A 21,938-nucleotide genomic window follows, 5' to 3' on the forward strand; every position below is an offset into this window, starting at 1 on the left:
CCTGTTAAAAACCATTCTGTTAGTTACTGCCCACTTCTCCAGTTTATTTAAATCTTTTTGAATCCTCTCTCTCTCTTCTCTAGTATTAGCTATCCCTCCTAGCTTTGTGTCATCAGCAAATTTAATCAGTTTACCCTCAATTCCTTCATCTAAATCGTTGATAAAGATGTTGAACAATACAGGGCCCAGGACAGAGCCCTGTGGTACCCCACTTGAGACATTCTTCCAACTGGATGTGCAGCCATTTACGACCACTCTTTGGGTCCGATCACTAAGCCAGCTATGAATCCACCTAACAGTTGCCTTGTCCATTCCATACTTAGTCATTTTTTCAATAAGGATTGTATGAGAGACTTTGTCAAATGCTTTGCTGAAGTCAAGATATACTATATCTACAGCATTTCCTTGATCCACCCAATCAGTGATACCGTCATAGAAGGAAATTAAGTTAGTCTGACATGACTTATTAGTTACAAACCCATGCTGACTCTGTTTGATCACTTCATTCTTATCCAGGTATTGACTTACATGTTGTTTAATAATTTGTTCAAAGATCTTTCCTGGTATAGAAGTCAGACTCACCGGCCTATAGTTGCCTGGGTCCACCTTCTTCCCCTTTTTGAAGATAGGAACAACATTTGCTCTTCTCCAGTCTTCTGGCACTTCTCCTGTTCTCCAAGAATTTTCAAAGATTATGGAGAGTGGTTCAGAAATTTCTTCTGCTATCTCCTTCAGTACTCTGGGGTGTAATTCATCTGGACCTGGAGACTTGAATTCATTTAGGTTAGCTAAGTGTTTCCTCACTATCTTTCTGTTTATAGATATCCTGGATTCTTCTATTCCCTTAATAGGACAGTGAATAACAGTTGGTGTTACATTTCCTTTCTGAGAGAAAACAGATGCAAAATAGGAATTTAAAAGTTCAGCCTTCTCAACATCCTGTCTTACCATTTCATCATTTTCATCCTGTAAAAATCCTATAGCATCTTTGACTTTTCTTTTACTTTTGACATATCCCCAAAATCCTTTATTATTGCTTTTGACATCTCTTGCAAGCCTCAATTCATTTTCAGCTTTAGCTAATCTGATTTGTGCCCTGCAGATTCTGCAGACAGCATTATATTCTTCTTTAGATATGCCTCCCTCTTTCCATTTTATAAACATTTTTTTCTTCCTTTTTAGCATGTGCTTAAGTTCTGTGTTCACCCATCCTGGTTTCCTTAAATGCTTCCTATTCTTCCCTCTTTTCGGAATTGTTAACAACTGTGCTTTGAGAATTTCATTTTTCAAGATTTCCCATCCTTCCTGGACATTTTTGTCTTTAAGGATATCCAGCCATTGGATCCCTCCAATTATCTTTCTGAATCCCTTAAAATCTGCCTTTCTGAAATCTAACCTTGACGTCTGAGTCTTCACAGGTCTTCCGCCTCTAGTTATCCAAAATTCTAAAATAGCATGGTCGCTACCTCCTAGGGTTCCAGCCACTTTTACCTCCTCAACCATTTCCTCCCTGTTTATAAGGATTAGATCCAAGGTAGCAGTTCCCCTTGTTTTCTCCCCTACCTTTTGGAAGATAAAGTTGTCAGCAAGAGAGGATAAGAATTTCCTTGACCTGTTAGTTTTGCCTGAGAGAGATTCCCAACAAATGTCTGGATAGTTGAAATCTCCCATGACAACTATGTCATATTCTTTGGAGAACTTGGCCATTTGATGCATAAAGAGTTCATCCATATCTTCAGCTTGCACAGGCGGCCTGTAGTAAATGCCTACAATGGTGTCCTTTCCATTGTTCTGTCCTTGTATTCTTACCCAAACAGTTTCCACAGAACTCCCAGTCTCTGAAGCTTCAATCTCTGTGCAGATATACGCGTTTCTAACATACAATGCAACACCCCCTCCTCGTTTATCAAGTCTGTTTCTTGCAAATAAGTTGTATCCTTCTAGTCTTGTATTCCAATAATGTGTATCGTCCCACCAAGTTTCAGTGATTCCAATGACATCATATTTCTTTTCCTGTGTTAGTAGTTCCAATTCTCCTTGTTTGTTGCCCATGCTTTGTGCATTAGTATAGAAACATTTTAGTTTGTGAATGGTTTCTCTTTCTCCAATATTTTTATTAATTAGATTCTTTCGTCTTTGTTCTTCCTTTCCACTTCTATTAGCAGAGTTCTCAATAGCATTTGTCAGGTGTATGGCTTTTTCTGGTCTTTTGCTTCCCTTCCCATGTTGTTCTAGTTTAAAGCTCTCCTTACAAGTGTAGCAAGGCTACTTCCAAATACATGCTTTCCAGTCTTCGTAAGGTGCACCCCATCTCTAGCAAGTAGTCCATCGTATAAGTAGTTCACTCCGTGATCCAGAAATCCAAATCGTTGCTGACGGCACCATCGACGTAGCCAGTTGTTCACCTGCAGAATCTTATTCCACCTCCTTGTTCCATGGCCATCCACTGGGAGGATGGAAGAGAAGACCACCTGCGCTCCCAGTTCTTTCACTTTCTTGCCTAAGTCTTCAAAGTCTCTGCAGATGGTTTCCAGGTCGTTTCTTGCGGTGTCATTTGTCCCCACATGTAGTAGCAGGAATGGGTAGTCATCTGTAGGTCTGAAGAGTCCTGATATCCTGTCAGACACATCTTTAATTTTTGCACCTGGAAGACAGCACATTTCTCTTGAAGTTATATCCGGTCTGCAGATAGCGGCCTCTGTTCCTCTCAACAGGGAATCCCCCATGACCACCACTCTCCGTTTCTTCTTCACAACATTTTTCTTTCTCCATCCAGGAGGACTCTGAAGCCGTACAAGGTTGCTGTTTGTTGGCAAAGTCTTATCCTGATGTATTTCTTCATCATTTTCCTGCGTGAGAGCCTGGTACTGGTTCCTGAGCAGTATGGGTGCTGACTGCCTCCTGATCCTCCTGCTTCTCTGGGTCACATGTCTCCATTCCTCTGTTTCTTCAGGTGCACTTCGAATTTCTTCTCTTTCTGTAACATGAAGAGATAATTCTGCTCTGTCCAAGAACTCTTCACCTTCCTTAATGATCTTCAACGTAGCCAACCTCTCTTCGAGATTTTGCAACTTTTCCTCCAACAGGGACACAAGCTTGCATTTGTGGCATGTGAAGTTTGGCTTTTCCACTGGTAAGTCTGTGAACATGTAGCAAGAAATGCAGCTCACCAAATTGCTCCTGGCCTCTTCCATCTTGAGATTTCTTAAAAACGATGAAAGATGAGCCAAAATTCGGCGCGCGGTTTTTCCGATTTCCTCTTTTCAGCTGCAACGGCCAAAACCCAGTGATCGTAGAGCTCGCGGAGACTCTTCACTTATCCCAGAAGGCACTGGGAATATGCAAATGATCTCCTCAAGACTCTTCCCCTGGTTTTCCGATTTCCTCTTTTCAGCTGCAACGGCCAAAACCCAGTGATCGTAGAGCTCGCGGAGACTCTTCACTTATCCCAGAAGGCACTGGGAATATGCAAATGATCTCCTCAAGACTCTTCCCCTGGTTTTTATAGTCTATAGGGCATGTCACACTAAGAGATATCGCTAGCAATATCGCTATAACTAGTGACGTTATAGCGATATTGCTAGCGATATCTTTGTGTCTGATACTTACCTACGACCGGCTCCCCCACTGGTTATCGCTGATCGCGCGAGAACGTTCAGGACTGTTTCTCGTCGTCAGCTTCCTGCTGTGAGGATGTGCGACGCGTGGAGCCGGGCGGGAGGACGTCAGGATCGCCTAGTGTGACTGGTAAGTAGCGATCCCCGTCCCCAGCGATGTCGCTAGTGAGATCTGCCTATGTGGCAGCTCACTAGCGACCACTTAGCGATGTACCAGTGATCCTGACCGCGTCATATCGCTGGTCGGGATCGCTGGTACATCGCTAAGTGTGACAGTACCTTAAAGAACTACGGAACTCTGTGAAGGACACTCTGATGGGAGGGGGCAATGATGCCACTGCACAGTTTTTCTTCTCCCTTCGCTCTTATCTCTGCTGAGTGTGAGCTGTGCTCAAAATTCTCTGTAATTCTATCCGTAAGGTATGCACTGAAAGATTTGTGCATTTTAAAGCAACAGTACTTAATTGAAGTTGGAAGTTGAAGTTGGAAGTTAAAAGTAAAATATGGTGCCTAATTTAGAAGGGAATTGTAAGTGATTGTTTGGTCATTAATGTGTTTGAACCTGCTTCTAGTTGTGTGATTGATTTGTATAGCAAATTGTGTATCAACAGAGGAGGTAGCCGACTGTACGGCTGATGAAGTAGGTCAGAGGCCTATCACACCTGGGCCTTCTTACTTTAGTCAGCGGGTTTTTTGTTGTGGGTGAGAGGCGAGGGCGAGGAGCCCTCTGGATACACCTTGGCAGGCTCACTCTGACTTGCTATGTGTGGGCTGTAAGACAGAGGTCCAGACACAGAAGGGCATTTCAGAAGAAAGGTGAGCTGTCTAAAGTTGAAATAGCCTTCCCACAACAATCCATGGAGCTGGGCTGGAAGGATTCAGGCCTGATCCTATTCTAGCCAGCTGATCTAGCGGGTGAGAGGCAGAGAGCCTTCCCGTTACATCCTGTAGGTCTACCGGGTGAGAGGCAAGGAGCCTTCCCACTACACCTTGGCAGGCTCTCTCTGACTTGCTAAGTGTGGCCTGTAAGACAGAGGTCCAGGCACACTGGGAGGGCATTTCAGAAGAAAGGTGAGCTGTCGGCAGAAAAAGGTTGAAGCCATGGCAACTTTTTCTGTGTACAGTCGGTGCCCCCAATGAGATCCAAGACAGCTATGCAAATTGTAAAAGACAGAGAAGAAAGGAAGCAGTGAAACTGGTTGGACAAATATTGAAAAAGGCAAAAATACCAGAGTGTGAATGTTTGGATGTACAAAAAGGCACAGATAAGGGAAGAAAATAGCAAGTGAATAAATGATGCTTTAGAATGTGCAGCAGCATGGAAGGTGTATTATGAATGTTTGATTGACAAAGTGTAATCAGAGACCCAGACAAAACAGATGGACTTGTAAACACTGTGATCAGACTCAGACAAACCCAGACTCAGTAGCTACTTGTGTGACCTGTGCTACTAACCTAAACGAATTGCACTAAATCCTGTCCAGACAAGATTATAAGAAGCTGACATAATAGTGTGGATAGTGGGTAGTGGGGACATTGACCTTTGAGGAGTAAGCTGACAGTAGACATCAGACGACCAACCACATCAGGACCTAGAAGGGCGACTAGAATAAGAAAGATGCAGGTGTATTATCCCTGGAGCCCCTCTGACCAGCTAGCTTTGCTGAAGCAGCTGCCTGACCCTGAAGACCAACCATTCCCGTTTTACAGACTCATAAAGGGAGTACAGCAGACATATAAGTGTACCTGGGCAGACCTAGAGAGGTTGGTGAGTTTAAAGGCAGGTGACGCACTAGATCATATAATTAAGACACATACAGATGTGACAAAGAATCCGGCTTGGGGCATGGATGATAAATCTGCACGGTCTGGGGAGACGTACTATGAGTCACTAAGACAATGGGCTACAGTGGAACAATCAGAGCAGTCCGTACTCCTGACTAATGTGACACAGCAAAAAGGAGAGAGTGTAGAGATGTACTTTGGACGGTTACAGCTGAAATGGGCAGACATGGGGTACATTTGCATAAACCCACATGATGTTAGAATACTGGTGAATGCATTCATTGACGGTATGAACAAAGAATTACGAGACGCAGTACAGACGCCAGACCTGAATGGAGACATGTAGATCCGAAAGACCTCCTTAAGGTAGCTAAAGAAGTTGAGCAAACAAGGACGATAAGACGACCTGTCATGTATGCTGGAGCACAAGGAAAAAAGTGGAGACGTAATAAGGGACCTAAGGACCTAGAAACAGTGAGGTGCTGGAATTGTGGTACTTACAAAACTTATTGTTAGTGACAATACCCCTATGAATTTACTGGGAGCAGATGTGCTGAGTGCGATCCCGGCCATCATACAGTACTCTCCTGAGGGTATTACAGTCACAAGTCCCCTCTCAGATAAACATTTGTGTAAGATTGCGGCAATGGTGTATATGACAAAAGCGGTGAAACCAACACCTGACACCAAAATGCCTGAGGATGAAGAAATGGGACAGGGGCCAGACACTGTTTGGGCAAGGGGGGAAAAATGATGTGGGTCGGTTGCCCATTCCCCCTGTCATGATTGAATTGTTTTAAGCAATACCCCTTGAGCCTAGCCAAATCAATTACCCCGAGCAGAGATATTAGAGAGTATGTTAAGGCAGGGGGTTCTGGTGCAAAGAAACCCCCCCTGGACTGCAAAGATCTTCCCCCTGCGACACCTCTTTGTATCCCATTAGGAAAAAAAGGACTCAAGGGTTTGCTGACACTTACAGAAAGGTTCATGACTTAAGGGCTATTAATGATGATACAGTGAGTGTGACCTCAATTGTCCCTAACACACACAATACTGTCACAGATCCCAGTAATGTCAGAATGTTTCACAGTCATTGATTTAGCAGGTGCATTCTTGTCTGTACCCCTGCACCCAGACTGTCAGTATCTTTCTCCTTTACTCATAAAGGTAAACAATATTGTTGGACAGTCCTCCCACAAAGGGGGAAAGAAATCCCCTGCCATCTATTCAGCAGCGATGGCAGGGATCCTTGAGTAGTGGCAATCACCTCATCCGCTGATTGTACTATTACAGTACGTGGACGACCCTAAGGGTTGCAAGGTCTCACGTGACAAATTACAGTATTACAAACAAAAGGTGACATTTGTTGGGACATTGTATTGCCGAAGGTACCAGACACCTGACAGGAAACAGGCAATTCAAGATCTCCCTCTACCCAGGTCACATCAGCATCTATGCACTTTCCTAGGTTTAGTGACCTACAGTAGGCCTTGGATAAGGTCCGCTTCACAAATATTCCAACCACTTTATGACTGCTTGTCATCAGACCCGGGACCTCACACAAAATACAATTGATTGTGTGGGGAGGATGCGGTAGGAGCAGCTGCACTACTACTAGGAAAGGCATGTGAGAGCACACTGACGTTTCTTTTGACAATCTATTCCCCACATGACATCCATGCCATACTCGTACAAGTTCAACCAAAACATCTGTCTATGGCCAGACAATTCCGACTTGAATGCGCTCTACTAATTCCTGAGTATGTCACCCTCAAAAGATGTAACGTTCTGAATCCAGCCACCCTCCTGCCTGTAGATTCAGAAAAGGGGGAATTGGTGACCGTATTAGTGAGTGAGGAAGGATACTTTGACATGACGCATGAACATGTCTGCATAGAACTGATGAGTCAGGAGACAGTGGGGTTTGCACACGTTCATGAAAAACCTGTTCCTAATGCAGACTTTGAGTTTCTTTTTTGTAGATGGCCCCAGATACCACCAGGATGGACGATTCTACACTGGATATGCAGTAGTATCCTCACATGAGGTAATCCGAGCGGAACCACTCTCTCCTCACATGTCGGCGCAGGAGGCAGAGTTGAAGGCACTCACTGAGGCGTGTAGAGCCGCTGCAGGTAAAGTCGATAATATTTTCACAAATTCGAAGCCCATTAAAAATGCAGAGCTGGTGAAACAATTGATGGAGGCATTGATGTTACCAGTCCAGGTTGGCATTGTCAAGGTAAAAGCACACACAAAGGTGACTCCGTGGAGGTAGAGGGCAATAGAAGGGCGAACGAGGCTGCTAAAATAGCACAAGGCGGCCTAGAGAGAGCAGTGGACGGTGGTGGGGAGTCAGCGTATTCCAGCCACATTGGGTCTAGATGTCCTGAAATCCCTCCAGCAAAAGGCTGCCCAAACAGAGAAGGTACACCGGGGGAGACTGGGAGCTGAGCTGAACTCAAATGGAGTATGGGAGAATAAGGATAAAATGTGCCCACCAAAGTCCCTGTTCCCAATCATGGCGCAAGCAGCACATGGCCCCACTCACACCTCAAAAAGTCACATGTGTGCCATGGTAGATGCCTTCTGGATCGCTCCTGGATTCAGTTACGCAGCCGCGAAACTTGTACAATCACGCCTCATCTGTGCACAGCACAACCCAGGTAAAACAGTAAAAGTCCCTAAGAAAGCGACATCTAGGCCTCTCTACCCATTTCAGAGACGGCAGATTGACGACATACAGCTACCAAGGTAGGAGTGTATGCAAATATCCTAGTATGTGTAGATCTCTTCTCTGGTTGGCCGGAAGCCTATCCGGTAAAACGTGCAAATGCTAAAATGACTACAGACAAACTGATGAAAGAACTGATCTGCAGGTATGGTGTCCCAGAAACCACAGAAACAGATAGGGGTGCACACTTCACGGGAGAAATAATGAGGGAAGTCATGCAGGCCCCGGGTGTACAGCAAACATTTCATACACCATATAGGCCACAAAGTAGTGGGAAAGTGGTAAGACTAAATGGGACACTTAAACTGAAAATTCTAAAGGCCATGGCAGACACAGGAAAGAGCTGGGTGGAGTGCTTGCCTCTTGCACTCTTTTCAGTCAGACACACTCCAAATAGAAACACAGGCTTGTCTCCTTCTGAAGTCCTGTTGGTAGTGCACCAAAGACTGGTCTGTACTTCCCACAGGTGCTACAAATGCAACACGGTGCTATGACAGCCTACGTCCAGGCCTTGCAGGAAAGACTTAATGTGGTGCATAAACATGTGTTCTCATACATTCCAGATCCTAATGCCAGTGCAGATGTGCATCAGCTGAATCCAGGTGATTGGGTGGTTATACGCAGACACAGGAGAAGGATCCGGGACCCACGATGTGACGGCCCCTTCCAAGTCCAGCTGACCACATCCACTTCAGTAAAACTTGAGGGAAAGTCCACCTGGATCCACGCCAGTCACTGCAAGAAGGTCCTGTCAACAGCAGAATGACTGTACTCCTCACCTCACTGGCAGTGACAGGGTTACTGCACTCTACAGAGACACAGGACAACCTCTTAAATGCTGATTGGGACAACAAACTTATTCGGCATGATGCTCTTCTTATAAAGGACATGGAAGGACAGAAACCGAAGGACTGTTGGATCTGTACACACAGCCCTGTATCTGCGAGGACTATGCCGTTCTTAGCCTTACCTCTGGAGCCATGGGAGGCATTAACCCCACACTGCATACACAATGAGACTTGGACTCAATCTAGGTGTGCCCCGTGATATATCTGCCTCATTGGCTATAGTGGAATGGTCCGCTAATCCCTGGTTTCAGTTTAATAAAGGTACAAATGTGGTGGTGGGAATATGACTCAGATGTCGGTAATATGGTCGCCAGGAGGAGGACTGAGATCCCTCACTCAGACCCTATTCCCAATGATGGACTGTGGTTCAGTCTTCAACACACTGGAGCAGACACCTGTGGTGAGGACAATAATTGCTTCCGCATATACACTCGCGATCAAACACAGGTTAATGATACGGTGTACCAGGATGGTGTTGAAGGCTGTAGAGCATCTACGGGTAAAATAATAAGGAAAGAAAGGGGTAAATGTACATCTGGTGTAAGTGGAAAACCAATGAATAATACTTGGTGCGCCCATAAGCCTATGTCAGGACTTTTGAGTTTATACCAATGTATACAGACCCCTGGTCACGTTTGTGTTCTCCCTGACTGAGTATTCTTGAATTGCGGCCATCGTGCCTACAGGTGGGTGAGCCCGGACATAAGAGGGGTCTGCGCTCTTGCTAAACTGACACCGGACACTTTCATAGTTCCTCCTAGTAAAATAGACACAGCAGCAGTTCCAATTCACACCTCATATAGAAGGGCTGCAGACAATAAGCCAAATGGTAGGCCGCATCTAGAAGAAATGGGGATAACAAAATATTCAGTAGTATGCTAATATACCCCTTCATAACACAGCTGTGGGATAAATTAGTGGAAGGTACCGACTACCTGGACGATCAGATTTTCCAGATTCTTGAAGTTCTTAATGAAACTAATACAATACAGAGACAATTAATCGTAGTTACTAACCAGCATACTATAGTACTAGATTACCTGACAGCAAAAGAAGGAGGAATGTGTCAGATAATTGGTCCCACCTGTTGTAATTATATCGACCCTGCTGGCAATCTCCAGATCAGGGCCGGTATAGACAAAATAGGTGAACTTAGAGACCAATGGTTAAAGCAGCACAGTGCAACCAGAGACTCCTGGTGGGGTAACACATTCTCTTTCCTAAATCCAGCAAATTGGTTTAATGGCCTTGCAGGATGGATTTTTGGCATTATATAGACTTGTATGAAAATTTTGTTGTTTTGCTTATTGTTTTATGTAGCCGTAAAAGCGCCAATATATGTATTACTTAAGCTACTGAATAATGTATGTGTGAAAAAAAGAATCTAAGGCTGAACCTTCTGTAGTGTATCATAGACCCCAGGTGGCCATTGCTGATGGGGAAGGTGAGTGTCCACACTGAGGGTGGATGGGCGAAGCAGGTAGGAAGCCCCCTTATGGGTACTAGACCCATGAGACATCAGCTGACCCTGTGGCAAAGGTTATACCATTTACAATAGGGGGAAATTGATATAGAAGAGTTAATGGTTTGCTTTTATATCCCTTTAAATGCCTTTAAGACTTCAATTGCCTTTTGCCTTATTATTGCTAGAATTATTCTTATGTAGACTAGTAGTCTCTGTCTTCAAGGAAACTATACTTGTTATCATATTTGTTCTCAACAACATGTTCTGGGTACATTTTAAACAAGGTACGACCCTGAGGTGATGGTGGGGGCCAAATGAGCTCCATAGAATTACATATTGTTGTAAATGGTATAAAAACATGTCTTATATTTCATTACGTCAGATAAAGTGATTTAGCCACGACCAGTGTGTGTGTCACTTTGTCTCCAAGCGCTTGTGAACAGAAAGGGCGAAAAACCTCACGATTCGGACTCACTGGTGATATGGACAGCTGACGCTTGGTCAGAACAAAAGCAGCTACGACATACACACAGGGCTCCGCTCCATACACCTCAAACACACAGGGCTCCGCTCCATACACCTCAAACACACACGGCTCTGCTCCGTACACCTCGTACACATGCGGCCGCCACGCTCTGTACACCTTGAACACTCACGGCTCCGCTCCATACACCTCATACACACAGGGCTCCGCTCCGTACACCTCGTACACACAGGGCTCTGATCCATACACCTCGAACATACAGGGCTCCGCTCCGTACACCTCATGCACACAGGGCTCCGCGCCGTACACCTCGAACACACAGGGCTCTGCTCCATACACCCTGTAAACCTCTCCTGACCCCAAGCATAAATTTACCTTCATCCAGTACCATGACAACGGGCACAGCAGAGTCCTGCATGCATGGAGGCCCCTGATCATGTGACCCCTGACTCCTCCCCCTCATGTGACCTCATCACAGGTCCTGTGCAGTGTGTGCACACAGAACGGCCAATGCCATCACCGCTCCTGAATGCGTGCCTTCCCCCTGCCTCAGGGAGTGAGACATGTTGTGCACCGCGGGCCACAGATGCCTGCCTCAGGGGCCGCATGCCGCGTGTTTGAGACCTCTGATCTAATACATGAGTTTAATTTTTTGGATTGAAGAACTGAAATCAATTAACTTTTTGATGATATTCTAATTTTGTGAGATGCACCTGTATGTGCTTTATCGAAAATCTTTCATTCTACTGTTTACCTAAAACAGATTGAGGCCTACAAAGAACACAGTACCTACAGTCAAATATGGTGGAGGTTCAAAGATGTTTTACGGTTGTTTTGCTGCCTCTGGCACAGGGTGCCTTGACTGGCAAGGCATCATGAAATCGGAAGATTACCAAAGGATTTTGGGTCACAATGTAGTGCCCAGTTGTGTCCTAAGTCATGGATCTTCCAGTAGGACAATGACACAAAACAAACTTCAAAAATCCCCCAGAAATGTATGGAAACAAAGTACTGGAGAACTCTGAAATGGCAGCAATGAGTCTGGATATAAATCTCATTGATCACATGTGGAGAGATCTTAAAATTGTTGGGAGAAGACGCTTTCAGATCTTAGACTTGGAGCAGTTTGTAAGAAGAGTGCTCCAAAATTCAGCTGAAAGGTGTAAGAAGCTTGTTAGCTATAGGAAGTGATTTTTTTGCATTTATTTATTCCAAAGAGTGTGCAACCAAATATTAAGTGGAGAGTGCCAACAATTTTATATGGCCTGTTTTGGGGGTTTTCTGTGAAATTATGTCCTATTTGCCTATTCTTCCCCTGCAGTTCCAATACACACAAATTAAATACACTTGTGTATATCAAAACATGAGGAATTGCAAAAATTGTCTGGAACAATTCCAAGGGTATGACTGCCTCTTTACTACTGTAATATTCGCCCCACCCACCACTAGGGCTCCATTTCCCGCATTTCTGTCCCGTGAGAAGGGAAGGGACCAAGGTATGAGTTGGAAATGCCACTTTCTTGCCCCTGGCTCCATATTTTTTCAGGTCCATCCTCCATGCCCAGTACTTTAGGCTTGCAGTCTTCTTGTGGCCGGCAGCAAGTTTTTACCTCGTTCTCCCATGTGTCCCACATTACCCATGGCAAATGGAGAAGTAGAGTGCCCATGCATGCCACTTACCTGCCCAGCCTCCATACTTTTTTAGGTCTGTCCTCCATACCCTGGAGAGGAAATGAACTCTGAATCCTTTTAGGACAATCCATAACTGTTTGGTGACCAAGTAGCATAGTGCCAGCTGTCCCAGCAGGTTGAGTCCTTGAGACAGAAGACAATCCATCTCTTCCCTTGAGTAGTTGCTCTATGGAAGCCACCTGGTAATATTGGCATGTAAACTTTCATAGTCCCACCTCCAGCTGTTAGCTGGAGATCTAAGTCAGCAGCACTACGTCGTCCCTGACTGCTAGTGGAGCACGTGCCGGCGACCAGGATGGAGTTAGACTCAATGTAAGGTAAATAATTAAATGTGGCTCTGATAAGGTCCACACAGAGGACAATGTCCCTTACTGGTGGAAGGTACCAAGATAAACGACAGAACATCTACCAGCATAATAATAATCCTTATTTATATAGCACCAACATATTCCGCAGCTCTTTACAATTTAACAGTTTCAAACAACAATCAAAAGTAACAACTTTAACAATAATACAGTGATTAAAGTAAAATAAGACGGCCCTGCTCGTGAGAGCTTACAATCTACAATGAGGTGGGGGAGATACAGAGTACTGGTGTATATTTACAGTGATGTATTTACACTGATGGTCCAGCCATCACAAGGGAGTGAGGGATAGATGGAGATAGTGAATGGGCTATTTCCGCACACTTACACATAAAATGACTGATTAGGGAACGTGATAGGCTGCTCTGAACAAATGTGTTTTGAGGGAGTGCCTAAAACTGTGCAAGTTGTGGCTGGTCCTAATTTCTTGGGGTAGAGCATTCCAGAGGATTGGTGCAGCGCGGGAAACGCCTCGGAGTCGGGAGTGGGAGGTACGGATTAGTGCAGAGGTCGGTTAGGTTGATAGACAGAAATGAGGGCGGAGATGTGAGGGGGTGCCACACTGTGGAGAGCTTTGTGGGTGAGAATAAATACTTTGAATTGGATTCTATAATGAATGGGCAGCAAGTATAACGATTGGCGAAGAGCAGACGCGTTCAAAAACCGATTAGCCAGATGGATGACCCTGGCTGCTGCATTAAGGATGGACTGGAGAGGGGAAAGTCGAGTGATGGGTAGGCTAATTAATAGATCATTACAGTTAGTCCAGGCGGGAGCGGATCAGGGTGACAGTGAGGGTTTTTGTTTCCATGGTGAGAAAAGGGCGGATTTTAGAGATTTTTTTTAGGTGTAAGTGGCAAGAGATTGTATATGGAAGGTGAATGAGAGATTGGTGTCAAACATAACACCCAGACAGCGCGCCTGCTGCCGGGGTGTTATTATGGTGCCACCCACAGAGAGGGAAATGTCAGATTTAGGGAGGATGGTAGACGGCGGGAGTAGAAGTTCAGTTTTGAAAATGCTCGCCTGTTGACCGCTGAGATCACCGAGTGGTTTCTCTCAGCCCAGCGGAGGACGTGCCCCACCTCGGGCATGGCCGCCCTGCTGCGGGTGCCCCCCTGATGATTTATGTAAGCCACAGCCGTGGCATTGTCCGGACGGGGCGGCCTGCTAGGAGATGATGAAAATGCTGCAGAGCCAGCTGGATCGCTCGTATTTCTAGCAAGTTGATCGGGAGGTGTGCTTCCTGCGGCGATTAACGTCCCTGGGTCGTATGATGGCGAAAAACCGCTCCCCAGCAGAGAAGACTGGCATCGGTTGTGACCACCAGCCAATGGTCCGGGGGAAAGAGGTTACCCCTGAACAAGGGAGGAACTGATTTTCCACCACCCGAGTGCCTGTCTGACCTGCGCGGACAACCGGCACCGGTGGTCGAGAGTAAATGGGTTCTTGTCCCAGGATGCCAAGAGGGTGTGCTGCAGGGAGCAAAGATGGAGTTGGGCAAACGGAGTCTCTTCCATTACTGCCACCATTTTTCCTAAGACCATCATGCAAAAACGAATGGTATGAGGGACTGGTTGGCGAAGTACTTGGACTCCCTGCCGGAGATCTAGGGCCTTGTCCTGAGGGAGAATTATCAACCCTCGGGAGGTGTCGAAGATCATCCCTAAAAAGGAAATCCTCTGAGCTGGAACAGGGGATGATATCTTCAGGTTGACCAACCACCCTAAGCGTGAAAGAGTATCTAACGTGATGTTGACGCTCTCCTCGCATGCTCGATATGAAGGGCCTTTGACCAAGAGGTCGTCTAAGTAAGGCAAGATGACTATGCCCCGGGAGTGCAGGATGGCCATGACGACCGCCATTACCTTTGTGAACACTCTGGGGGCGGTAGCTAGCCCGAAGGGCAGGGCTGCGAACTGAAAATGTAGGCCGTTGATAGCGAAGCGTAAAAATTTCTGATGTGGAGGGAAAATGGGCAACTGTTACCACCCACCTTTCGTGTCTACCTTTTTTCCTTATAGATTGTAAGCTTGTGAGCAGGGCCCTCATTCCTATTGGTATCTGTTATAATCTATGAGATTATTGTTATGCTGTAATGTCTATCGTCTGTACAAGTCCCCTCTGAAATGTAAAGTGCTGCGGAATATGTCGGCGCTATAGAAATTAAATTATTATTATTAAAATGGGGATGTGTAGGTACGCGTCTTGGATGTCGATAGAGGCCAAATATTCTCCCCGCCCTATAGCAGATATTACTGAGCGGAGTGACTCCATCCGGAAACGTCTGATCCTGACAAATCTGTTCAGAAGCTTTAGGTCCAGAATGGGCCTGACAATCCCGTCCCTTTTGGGGACCGTGAACAAGTTGGAGTAGAAACCCTGAAATCTTTTGTTTCCCAGTACGGGAATAACAACACTGTTGTGCTGGAGCAATTTGATGGCCTTGAACAAAGCCTGTGCCCGGGTTTCCATTTTGGGAGGAGTAGAAAGAAAAAATGTTCTTGGGTGGGTGCTTGACAAACTCTAATTTGTACCCAGAGGACACCAGTTCTCTTACCCATGTATCGTGTACGACGGAGAGCCAGACATGGCGAAACCAGTGTAGGCGACCACCTACTCTGCTGGTGTCGCCCAAAACTTGTCTCAAGTCATTTGGCTGAAGATCTTTGGGACCTAGGTCCCCTCAATCTGGGCTGGTGGGATCACATTCTCCCCAATGACTTGGCTCTATATGAGATTTGACGATCCCTGTACTGGTTGAGGCGACCTGAAACGGCAGGTTTGGTCGCTGCAGCCCACCCAGGGTTGCAAAAGGACCTAAACCGTGTCTGAAGCTGGTGACAAAAAGGCTGTTTAACCCTTTGCTGAGGGAGAAAACTGCTCTTGCCCCCTGTGGAGCCAGAGATAAGCTGGTCTAACTTCTCACCGAATAGACGGCTGCTCTGTTAAGGTAAAGAAGTTAAGGATTTTTTGGAGGTTGAATCTGCACGCCAAGTCCTCAACCACAGACCCCTCCTAATGGAAATTGCATTTGTGGCGAGTGCTGCGCAGCTAGCCGCATCCCAAGATGCATTAATCAAGTAGTCTACAGCCAAAGCGATCTAATGAGCGATCTCTGCTACCTCCCCTGACAGGTCCGTACTCTGCAAGGCTCTGTTTAATCATTCTGACCAAGAAACCATGGCCTTGGCTACCCAAGTTGCTGCGAACGACGGAAAGAGTGCTGTACTTGACGCCTCAAACACTGAGCGAGCCAGGCTCTCTATGAGATGGTCAGAGGGATCTTTGATGGAGGAACCATTAGGTATGGATAACAAGGTCTTAGAGGCCAAGCGTGATATGGGTGGATCTACCGTTGGGTATTCCGCCCACTTTTTACGGAAATCAGGGGCAAACGGGTATCTTGCCTCGAGCGCTTTCTGGCCTGAGAAACGCTTGTCTGGCAGTTCCCTGTGTTGTTGCACTATGTCCTCAAACTCTGGGTGAGTGGCAAATACTCTATGAGGCCGCTTGACCCGCTTAAATGACACCTTGTGACCTGAGGCCAGGGTGGATTCATCATCAATCCCCAGGGTCTGGTTGACGGCCTCAATAAGGCTGTCATAAGGCTTCAGTTTCTTGGTAAACTGGAGTAGAGTAACTAAGTCAAGGGGCTCGTCCAAGTCATAATCTGAGCTTTGCTCGTTATCGCCTACTGGTGAAGGTGAGCGAGAGGCAGAGCTCATGGATGCTGAGGCACCAGACGGACCGGGAGACGCTGTGTGGGTTTGTTTCCCCTGCGTCTGTCTAGAGTGAGAGCGGCTTCTGCAGGCCGGAGGCTCCTGTGAGGTGGAGGACCCCTCTAAAACAGGCGAGCCGCTGTCCCTGCCCCTGAGGCTCGAAGGGACTCGATTGCTCTCGTAAGCGATGCCATGGACAGCGACAGAGACAGAGCCCATTCCGGGGGATTAGGTACACTGGGCTTGGTCGCAGGGGAGGGCTCCTGGGCACGTTTGGAATCACAGGCTTCACGTTTGTTGGTTTTGTGCCTGAGGGAAAGCGGACCGACAGGAGGTGCATGCAGCATACAGAAACGTGTGCATCTTTGTCTTTCTGGACATGGTGGCCTTGCTAGGTGATATGTCTGCAGGGGGGGAAGCAAAACGCCTAGCCTCTGTAAAAAAGAGGGGTGGCCTTCCTCCTTTAGGGGTAGCACTTACCCCAGTCTTGTATCCCCTTAGGCGGCTAGGCTGCCGAACAGCTGCTCCCTTTTCAAAAAAGTGCGCCTCTGCGTGTGGGCGGGCCTGCCGGAAGGGGCAACTGCCGGTGATGTCATGGGGGCGGATCTTCTGCCCGCGGCCTAGTGCTGGCTGAGGCAGGCCAGGGGCTAAATTTTCAGCGCCCGCCCGGGTACGGGACTGCGGGAAGCAGGGACCTGGGAAGGGTATGCGCTGCCGACTGCCCCAAGCTCTGGGGGCGCCTGCCGTCCGAAGACCGGAAACGTTTCAGAAAAAAGGGGCCATCAGCCTATGCTGCCACAGGACCGACAGGAGCCCTCTCAGCTCACCTCCTTCCGTGCCTCATGTAGGGGTGGGAACGGGGGCTGCATAAAAAACAAGGACGGTGCAAGCACCCTAACTCCATCTTCCCTCCAAGGGATGAGGAGAGGGACCGTCTGCCTCCTTCCACCACCGCAGTCCTTGCATTGGTGGTGCAGTGGGGGCCGCACGGACTGTACCTGTGCCTCTGTACAGCCTAGAGTTTCAATACCTTAGGGTGGTCAGGGCTGAGTCCGGCATCATGTCCCATGTTGTGGGAGAGGATACGTGGAGGCGACACTCCACGTGCTCGCCTGTTGATGGTTTTGGGGAGATTGGACCCTTTCAATAGGGTCTGTCACCCCTGTCTCATATCTTCAGGAGAAAAAAAAAAGTCTTGGAGAAAAAAACAGACGTGTGCCTCCTACGGACACTAAGCATGAACTGGTTTCGCCTGCAATCGAGGCGAAGGTGTATACTGCGGAGGAGGAGCTAACCTTTTTTTCCCATTCACTTAGTGTCAGCCTCCTGGCGGCAGTAGCATACACCCACAGTCCTGTGTCCCCCAATGAGGTGAAGGAGAAAGATAGGAAGAGAATCAGGAGAGAGCAGTGTTCTTAATGCCTAGTGACTGGAGCCTAGAGAGTAAGAGATGCTGGTCAACAGTGTAGAAAGCTGCAGATGTCAAGGAGAATGAGCAGAGAGTGGTCACCATTTTTTGCTGTCAGAAGGTCGTTGGTCACTTTGATGAGTGCAGTTTCTGTTGAATGTAGGGGGCGGAAACCGGACTGTGAAGGGTCTAGGAGGGAGTGAGTGGCGAGGTAACGAGTAAGGCGGGAGTAAACCAGACGCTCCAAGAGTTTAGAGATGAAGGGGAAATTAGAGACTGGTCTGTAGTTTGTGCAGGATGGACCAAGAGCGGGTTTCTTTAATAATGGAGTAATGATAGAGTGCTTGGAGGAGGGGAAAATGCCCGAAGGGAGAGATTAAAGATTGTAGTTAGGCGAGTTGGGACAACTCAAGGGAGAGACTGGAGATGTGAGGGAATGGGGTCAGAAGTGCATGTAGTCAGACGAGGAGTCTGGAGACTTCTTCTGTGATGGGATCAAATGGGAGCGGATTTCCTGATGGATATTATCTATTTTCTCTATAAAGTGGGAGGCCAGGTAATCAGCACCAATGTCTGTGATAGAGGCTTGTGCTTCGGCCTGAGGAGTGAAAGGTGTCAAAAAGTTTTTTTGGGTTAATATAAGGTGGTGTAGGATATCAAGGTGGTGTAGTAGTTCTCTTTGGCGAGGTGAAGGGCAGAGTTATACAGTTAGGTCCATATATATCTGGACAGAGACAACATTTTTCTAATTTTGGTTCTAGACATAACCACAATGAATTTTAAACAAAACCATTCGGATGCAGTTGAAGATCAGACTTTCAGCTTTCATTTGAGGGTATCCACATTAAAATTGGATGAAGGCTTTAGGAGTTTCAGCTCCTTAACATGTGACACCCTGTTTTTAAAGGGACCAAAAGTAATTGGACAATTGACTCCAAAGCTATTTCATGGACAGGTGTGGGCAATCCCTTCGTTATGTCATTCTCAAGTAAGCAGATAAAAGGCCTTGCGTCGATTTGAGGTGTGGTGCTTGCATTTGGAAGGTTTTGCTGTGAAGGAAACATGCGGTCAAAGGAGCTCTCCATGCAGGTGACACAAGCCATCCTTAAGCTGCAAAAACAGAAAAAACCCATCCGAGAAATTGCTACAACATTAGGAGTGGCAAAATCTACAGTTTGGTACATCCTGAGAAAGAAAGCAAGCACTGGTGAACTCATCAATGCAAAAAGACCTGGGCGCCCACGGAAGACAACAGTGGTGGATGATCGCAGAATAATCTTCATGGTGAAGAGAAACCCCTTCACAACAGCCAACCAAGTGACCAACACTCTCCAGGAGGTAGGCGTATCAATATCCAAATCTACCATAAAGAGAAGACTGCATGAAAGTAAATACAGAGGGTTCACTGCACGGTGCAAGACACTTATAAGCATCAATAATAAAAAGGCTAGACTGGACTTTGCTAAAAAACATCTAAAAAAGCCAGCACGGTTCTGGAAGAACATTCTTTGGACAGATGAAACCAAGATCAACCTCTACCAGAATTATGGAAAGAGAAAAGTATGGTGAAGGCGTGGAACAGTTCATGATCCAAAGCATACCACATCATCTGTGAAACATGGCGGAGGCAGTGTGATGGCTTGGGCATGCATGGCTGCCAGTGGCACTGGGTCACTAGTGGTTATTGAGGATGTGACACAGGACAGAAGCAGCTGAATGAATTCTGAGGTATTCAGATCCTTACTGTGTGCTCAGATCCAGCCAAATGCAGCCAAACTGATTGGTCGTCGTTTCATACTACAGAAGGACAATGACCCAAAACATAAAGCCAAAGCAACCCAGGAGTTTATTAAAGCCAAGAAGTGGATTATTCTTGAATGGCCAAGTCAGTCACCTGATCTCAACCCAATTGAGCATGCGTTTCACTTGTTAAAGACTAAACTTCAGACAGAAAGGCCCACAAACAAACAGCAACTGAAAACCACCGCAGTGAAGGCCTGGCAGAGCATCAAAAAGGAGGAAACACAGCGTCTGGTGATGTCCATGAGTTCAAGACTTCAGGCAGTCATTGCCAACAAAGGGTTTTCAACCAAGTACTAGAAATGAACATTTTATTTACAATAATTGAATCTGTCCAATTACTTTTGGTCCCTTTAAAAACAGGGTGTCACATGTTAAGGAGCTGAAACTCCTAAACCCTTCATCCAATTTTAATGTGGATACCCTCAAATAAATGCGGAAAGTCTGAACTTCAACTGCATCTGAATTGTTTTGTTTAAAATTCATTGTGGTAATGTCTAGAACCAAAATTAGAAAAATGTCTCTGTTCAAATATATATGGACCTAACTGTAGGTTCTTAACATAAATTTGAAGTGGATGAAGTCTTCTGGTGTGTGCGTTTTCCTCCAAAGGTGTTCAGCACTCCTAGAGCATCGCTGAAGAAGTTGAGTTTGCGATGTGAACCAGGGCTGTCTTACTCTGTGCTTGGAGGTTTTGCAGGTGAAGGGCGCTACTTGGTCAAGGATGCTTCTGAGTGTCGTTGTAGCGATGAACAGCCAGATCAGGACAAGAAAAAGAGGAAATTGGGGACAATGATGAGTCATGGCATCATGGTGTCTCAGCTCCGCTCCATCCCTAAAGGTGCTGTCCATAAGATGGAGAATAAACTCCCAAAAATGGGTCATCAAATGCCCACAAGTCAGCAGCACGAACGTTCTAGAACCTTCTGAATTTTCACGAATGAGAACTCTGCAAATGGAATTCACATTCCTCCACCTGAGCGCCGCCTCTCCATCCCACAGAGCACCGCCTCTACCTCCCACATAGCGCCGCCTCTCCATACCACAGAGCGCCGCCTCTCCATACCACATTGCTCCATTTTTTCGCCCCACATTGCTCCATCTCTCCGCCTCACATTGCTCCACCTCCCCGTCCTACATGGCTCCACCTCTCCATCCCAGAGCTCCACCTCCAACTTTTTGCCAAAAAATGCTCAACTACAGTCTGGTTGTGACTCAGGGTTTCTACAAGGGGACACTTTTTGATATGCACAGAGTTGGCTCATCGTCTCCATTGATGCTTACTGTCAACGTGATCCATGCAAATATAAATCCACAGCGTGGAAACTTGAGGTGAAAAGTGTCCCGTGCAGTTTAAGTCTATGCACCGACCAGTTGCTCGATAGATCTTAATCTGGTGTCAAAAATGTTTTCTAAGCTGTGGTTGTACATAAACAACAAAACTGGCATTTGTAAAAGTCTGTGCACTCATCCAGTGATGTTACTTACCCCCCCTCTTCCCTACAGCTTGCAAAATGGAGAAAAATAATTTATGCCCCTTATTCCGGTGTCACTTTTCACATCAACAAATATTAAAATATAGTATGTGATGGTTTAAAAGTTTGTGCACCCATCTAATATTACTATATGGACTGATAAATCGGCTCATAAGGCATCCTAAATCCAACCCCCAAAATAAAGTATTAAAGGTGACATGTGTATCACCAATCTTAATCTCAGCAACAGGTTATATGAAAAAGTTTGTGCACCCTTTCACTACACTATCATTTACATTTTTGCATGCGCAAAATCACTCAATTGGCTCATTGACACCCCTTTAAATTGAAATAAAACATAGAAGGCGGCCTGTGGAAAAGTCTGCACACCTTCCAGCTGCCTAGTATGTTTTTTTTTTTCTTTTTAATTATTGGCGCACGTCCAGTTGCCATTAGAAACACTGTAGAACAAAGGTTCATCCTGAGCCTCCTGGTTCATGAGCGGAACACCAGAAGTACAGTGAAGACTGACATGCAGGCAGA

The 21,938-nt window shown here is 46.3% G+C and overlaps 1 protein-coding gene across 1 annotated transcript in view; it reads right to left on the minus strand.

Moving 5' to 3' along the window:
- LOC141050224 (very-long-chain 3-oxoacyl-CoA reductase-B-like) overlaps positions 1-12,920 on the minus strand; it is a 73,599-nt gene extending 60,679 nt beyond the window's left edge. The window contains exon 1 of the mRNA XM_073547078.1: positions 12,614-12,920. Within this exon, the coding sequence (XP_073403179.1) occupies positions 12,614-12,770 (157 nt within the window). The 5' untranslated portion in view covers positions 12,771-12,920. The remainder of the gene's footprint in view (positions 1-12,613) is intronic.
- Positions 12,921-21,938: the final 9,018 nt, after the last annotated feature.

This window comes from Dendrobates tinctorius, unplaced genomic scaffold, assembly GCF_039654945.1.
Source record: "Dendrobates tinctorius isolate UK_male_01 unplaced genomic scaffold, ASM3965494v1 ptg000151l, whole genome shotgun sequence".
NCBI classification, from domain to species: domain Eukaryota; kingdom Metazoa; phylum Chordata; class Amphibia; order Anura; family Dendrobatidae; genus Dendrobates; species Dendrobates tinctorius.